The sequence below is a fragment of the Nannobrachium achirus genome (assembly GCF_963921795.1).
Source record: "Nannobrachium achirus genome assembly, chromosome: 6".
In the NCBI taxonomy this organism is placed as follows: domain Eukaryota; kingdom Metazoa; phylum Chordata; class Actinopteri; order Myctophiformes; family Myctophidae; genus Nannobrachium; species Nannobrachium achirus.
In genome coordinates, this window is record NC_137815.1 from 56,167,572 (window position 1) to 56,173,700 (window position 6,129).

Here is a 6,129-nt window from a genome sequence, read left to right on the forward strand (position 1 = left end):
TAAAGACGAATTATACAGCATATTTTCAGCAAGTGACAAGCCACAAAGCATAAATGATGCTGTAGTAATGCTCAACCTCTCTTTTTTGAGCAGTGGTCACACCGTCTCCATAGCGTGGCCGTGTGTGTATCCGTGTATCCGTGTATGTGTGTCTGTATGTAGCCTGAGTACCGCTGGGTGACCAGAGAGGCGCTGTTGAGCAGCCTTGAAATGTGCATGCATGCATGCACGCACGCACGCACGCACGCACGCACACACACACACACACACACACACACACACACACACACACACACACACACACAGACACAGCCTTGAAATTAATGGACACCACCGCTCAGTTCACACTGGTGTGATTTTCATCTCCATCTTATGCCCAATTTCTCCTTTGCTGCTCCATCCCTTTCAGGGTCCCATGGTTCGCACCCTCTGCCACCTTAACCCCTTGTCCCTGGATGGCCTCTGCTGGGTGCTGACTCTGCCCTTTTATTATTCCCTCTTGTACAGATACCTCAGGTGAGCTACGCCTCCACGGCTCCAGAGCTGAGCGATAACACCCGCTACGACTTCTTCTCCCGCGTGGTGCCTCCCGACACCTATCAGGCCCAGGCCATGGTGGATATCGTCAAGGCAATGCGCTGGAACTATGTCTCCACTGTGGCCTCGGAAGGGAACTACGGAGAGAGCGGGGTGGATGCGTTCATCCAGAAGTCTCGGGAGGATGGTGAGTGTGCTTGGCTATCATATATCATTACCAGTTGTCATGCGAGGAACGAGGGAAGATTGAGTCCTGGGAGAATGTGCTGTACTGTAGGGGGATCCCTGAAGTGCTGAGACACGTGAGCAGGGATCAATCAGAGTGATGGAATGTGAGACGCACTTGCAGAACCTGCAAACTGCAGAAGATTACGTGCATGATCTAACATACGAGGCACACTATTATTATTATAATCATTATCATCATAGCGTAATCATAGGTTTCAAAGCAGTATGAATACTTTTATACAGAGAAATTAAGCTGTTGTAACACATTTTTTAACTGCTACTGTAGAATTGCTTATGCTCAAATCACAGAGAGCATTATTACATTGTGTCAAGAGCACTCGAAGAAATGATAGATTATTCTTTATTTCATGGCCATCTATCTCTGTCAGCCAAGTCTAAGAATTAGTTCTTATAGGCGTTGGCCTGTTTGGCAGAATCAGGCTGAGGGGAGGGGTAGGGTTACTGGTTCATTCAGCATCCTGTAGATAAGGAGAAAAGGCCTTCAGTGCAACTGTCTTTTTGAGAAACAAATTATTTGTCCCACAGGAGACACAAAAACATTCCCTCAGCACTTTGCATGTTTTTCTTTTGTGGCCTCTCTGAAAGTTCTCCCTGCATTTACTCACCCAGTTTCTCTCTTAAAAGGAATGAATGTCAGTGTGTTGTGTAATTGAATGGATGAGACCTGGAGGTGTTCTGGTCACCATCCTTGGCTTGCACTTGACTTGGCAGAGTAAGACTGACTTGGCTGTGGATGCTTATCAATTACGACCCCTATAACTTCATTGACTGAACTTTAAAATGGCTTGGAGGGACAGCAAATAAGAGTATATCGTCGTTGTCTGGTGGAAACCATGTATGTCCATCGTTCGTTTTGTATTTATCATTTTTTTAAATGATTTAAAATACGCAATGAGAGGCGTGTGCTTGTAGATCTGCTATTTTCACTAGTTTTGTGTACGACGGTCTTGTGCAGTATGATGAAGCAGGGCTTTTTGAAACACATTTGAAACTTGGAGATCCAAGGTTTCTGCCCGACAATGATGATATTTTATATACACTTTTGTATTTAACCTTTTATTTAATTAAAGTAATTGGTAATTATTTTGAAAGAATAGAAAAAACGCACACATCCAAAACATCGCCAATGCAAAACATACAATCCATAACACGACTACTAATAACAGCTCCTAGCTAGCAGACAACACCATCAGGCAATACCGTAACAAAACAAGAGCAGCATACACAAGCAGTACGGAATACTGGCAAACAGGCAAAGCACAGCGGGATACAGCAGGCACAGCCCAGCCTATCTCTGAATCTGTGATTTGGTTGGAGGCCAAAGTGTTGTTTGGTTGGCAAATATTGACAAATAACGTGCAAAGCAATGGAACATCACCCATGGAGACTTGGCATTGCATTGCATTTAAGTGCATTCATGATGTGTGGATTCCAGACATGTCATGTGAGAAGTCAATCCAACAGAAAATTGCTGCACCATTCCAGAGTCGGTTGCTCTCAGTTCAGGAAATTGAAAAGGCCACTAGACAAAGCTAAAATCCTTTCTGTGCTCCTCTAAATCCTGGATATGCAAATGAGCCACCTGTACTGGGATAATGAGCTAAATAGTGTTCCTTACAGTACAGTACAGTACAGTACAGTACAGTACAGTACAGTACAGCAGTGGTTCTCAACCTGCGGGTCGGGACCCTCAGGGGGGGTCCCCAAATTATTTTGGGGGGTCCCCAGATGTTTAACTTAATGTGCAACATTGGTTTCTCACTCAACAGTAAACAAACCAAGTTTAATTGTGTAGGTATATGCACATTTCTAATTTGACAATTTAAGGACTTTTTAATATAGGACTACAGTAAGTTGGATCGGTGGTGCGACAGGTGTGAGGGCCACATAGTGGCCCCAACTCAAGATGTGAATTTTTAGTCTTGTAAATTCATTCTGATTAACGCATTCTGCTTCTCATGGTGCCTGATTTATGATTAGTCGTATGACTGTGTGGCGCACAGAACATTAGATTTCCAAGATCAAACTGTGTCCCTCCGCGCCACGTTGTAGGGTTTGTATATCAGGCAGTGGACGTGTACTTGCAAGAGCAAAGCGAGATGTGTCGTGTCACTCGTGTGCTGTTCCCAGTCTGTGACTGGTAGTGACTATTTCTGCTGATATAAAACAAACCCGCTACCATCTAACATATAATTTTCGGAATGTCTGAGTGAGTGTCTGTCTGTCTGAGTGTCTGTCTGTCACAGCGTTTCTCCTCAATGGCTGGAGCAATTGATCTGAAATCGCATCACCATAAGCATATGAACACACCTGACATAACTGTGAAGCCCGTTTGTCACTTTCACAAATCATATGCTGTATATTAGCATTTTTATGGTGTATCTATATCTATTCTGCATCTAGCTTGAGGCGTTTCTCCTCAGTGGCTGGAGCAATTGATCTGAAATCGCATCACCATTAGCATATGAACACACCTAACATAACTGTGAAGCCCGTATATCACTTTCACAAATCATATGCTGTATATTACCATTTTTATGGTGTATCTATATCTATTCTGCATCTAGCTTGAGGCATATCTATTCTGCATCTAGCATGAGGCAACATGTTTAACCAGTGTGTGTGTGTGTGTGTGTGTGTGTGTGTGTGTGTGTGTGTGTGTGTGTGTGTGTGTGTGTGTGTGTGTGTGTGTGTGTGTGTGTGTGTGTGTGTGTGGGCTCCTACATATTATCATGCAAGCACCAGTTAAAGTTACTTTCCATCCCTCATATACTGTGTGCACAATGCACATCCCATAACCCACACACTGCACATCATTTCAGAGCTCATATCTTTGAACGGGTAAGGACTAGTTGAGTTTTAATTCCCATCGCAAGCAATCAAAGATACAACCTGGGCGGATGGATGTGGACGGTATGAAAAGTGTGTGCGTGCGTGTTTGCATGTATGTGTGTGAGTGAGAGAGAGAGAGAGGGAGGGAGGGAGGGAGGGAAGGAGAGAGAAAAAGAGAGAGAGATCTGTTGATCAGCAGCTGTCTTTCTCTCGGTCACCCGCTGCTGTTCCAGACGAGTAGGGATCCTAGAAAAATATCAAACATTTTTTAAAAGAGTCGGGCTGGCCCCGATAGCCCTCCGAGCCACTTGGCGGGGCTCAGATTGAATCTGTGAGCCCTCACGCTAGACGACATTTATGCCCGATTGTCGGGCCTGTTTCAGTCGGAGGCAGCCAGATTGTCGGGAGGGTAATCAAATGCCCCGATTCTCGGCTAGTGTACGGCCAGCTTAAGTTGGATCGGTGGTGCGACAGGTGTGAGGGTCACATAGTGGCCCCAACTCAAGATGTGAATTTTTAGTCTTGTAAATTCACCATCGTACCTCTTGAGCTACATCATGCACCGACTTCTATATATATAGTCTATAGCAGGGGTTTTCAAAGTGGGTGACGGGGCACCCTGGGGTGCCGTGATGGCAGAATTTATTTGGACACTTAAAAAAAATGTCAGTTCAACCCAAAATGGCTATTATCTTAACATTTTCCTCGCATAATTGCTAAAATATTCTATAAATATAAGGTGCTGGAAGTGAAAATTCTGAATTTAATGTAGGGGTGCCTTGGATGAAAAGAATATTTATGGGGAGCCTTGAGACAAAAAAGTTTGGGAACCCCTGGTCTATAGTCTTCTACTTCTATCGTTGCAGAGGAAATGAGAAAAAATATAGGCTGATTATGTGAGTCAGCTCTCACAGCAGCATATGTACAGTACAGGAGCCACCTGCCTAGAGCTGCACCAGCACGGCTCACTCCATCTTTCTAACACCACAGAGCTAAAAATGAATGGGTAAATATGTACTGTAATCCAAGTGGGGCTTGTTGATTTGGGTTGTGTGTTTGCAGCATTCTGCCGGTAAGCAGTGTCTGGAGCTGTTGGTAATTCAGTCTTCCCCATTCTTGGCATGGTGGATGTGGTGAGCAGCTGTTCAGCTTCCATGCACTGACCCAAGATGGAACGTTCCCCGAGGGGGGATGTCTGTGGTTAGAGCCAAGGAGCCTTATAGACGACTGGGAGCTGACTGTGTAGAACAGTACACACCATGCACTCAGTGATCATTTAACTCTGAGAGTGTACAAAACAATAAATTAATGCTGCATGTTTTACTGTGTGGCACTGTGCTGTGGAATACCGTTCAACAGCCTCAGATTGTGAGGCCACATTCTGTTACCGTTCGAGTTAATATCTTTCGGATATCTTTCTTTCTTTCTACCCAAGAGCCCATTAAACCATTTTTGAGAAAACATTTAATAATTTATACCGTTTATTATGGTCATTTAATGGATATATGCAAAACATTGATCTGGCACACTGGATGAAACCAACCAGAACCGTTTCTGCAGTGTGAGCCACAGAGCGTCCATAAGTTTTCTGCTACAGAAAAGAAAAAGTGCAATATAAAGAGGAAATTCAAGTGAGAGAAATAGTGAGAGAATATCCTCAAAGTTACAACACCTGCTCTACCAAATTACACTGAAGGTACAGCTTTAAAGGCAGCATTCTTCACTGGTATATAGGCACGGCAGGATGCTTTATTTCTTTAATTTCACATGCAGTGCCTCTTTTGCACGGCATACTTAGTTTCGAAATGGCAAGTTGATTATGCTCATCTTGGGGCCCACTCCATAGCCCGTTATTGCATATCAGCTTCGGAATTTATGAATATAGGACCCTTTTCCCACTCAGGAAACACGCAGGAAACATTGTGACTAGCAAAGTGTAGGCTAATGGGCTAAATAAGCCCGTAGAGTGCCATCTTTGACTGCAGACAGCCCCTCACTATGGTGCAGAGATGTTGATTACTGTGAGCACGCCCTAAGAGATGTCATTAATCAAGTTAATGAAACACAATGTCAATAAGAGCCCTAACGAGTTTCCCCTGCAAACCAATGGCCTGTCTGACATCAACATGAGAAACCCTGCTGATGGAGTGACTGTCCTATCCCTGTGACGAGGAGGATTACAAGCCTTAGCCACGGAGCTAGCATGGGCTGAATGAGGCCATGTGAAGAATGTCAAATGAGAAGAGAAGAGGGAAGGGGGATGGATGCATGCCACAATGCTGCAGTGTGCTTCAGGGTGATGTATCTGTTTGCCAGGTATAGCATTGCCTGATGTATGCTGCTGTATAGGGCATAGCAGTGAGCGTGGTTTACTGGTGCCACTAAAATGAATCTTATTTTCCCCATAGACTTTTACACAAATATTTATATCAATTAAGCCTAGAATCAAGCCATCCAGGATCCTGGTGAATTATGAGCATAAACCTTTGATTCTGTGAGAAAAGAGTAGGT

General features: G+C 44.1%; 1 protein-coding gene across 1 annotated transcript in view; it reads left to right on the top strand.

The window, feature by feature from the left end:
* Window positions 1–612: 612 nt before the first annotated feature.
* Window positions 613–6,129, top strand: part of LOC308286579 (metabotropic glutamate receptor 4-like) — a gene marked incomplete at both ends in the record, with an annotated part of 146,845 nt that continues 141,328 nt past the window's right edge. Inside the window, one exon of the mRNA XM_080727654.1 lies at window positions 613–724. Coding sequence (XP_080583780.1) covers window positions 613–724 — 112 coding nt within the window. The remainder of the gene's footprint in view (window positions 725–6,129) is intronic.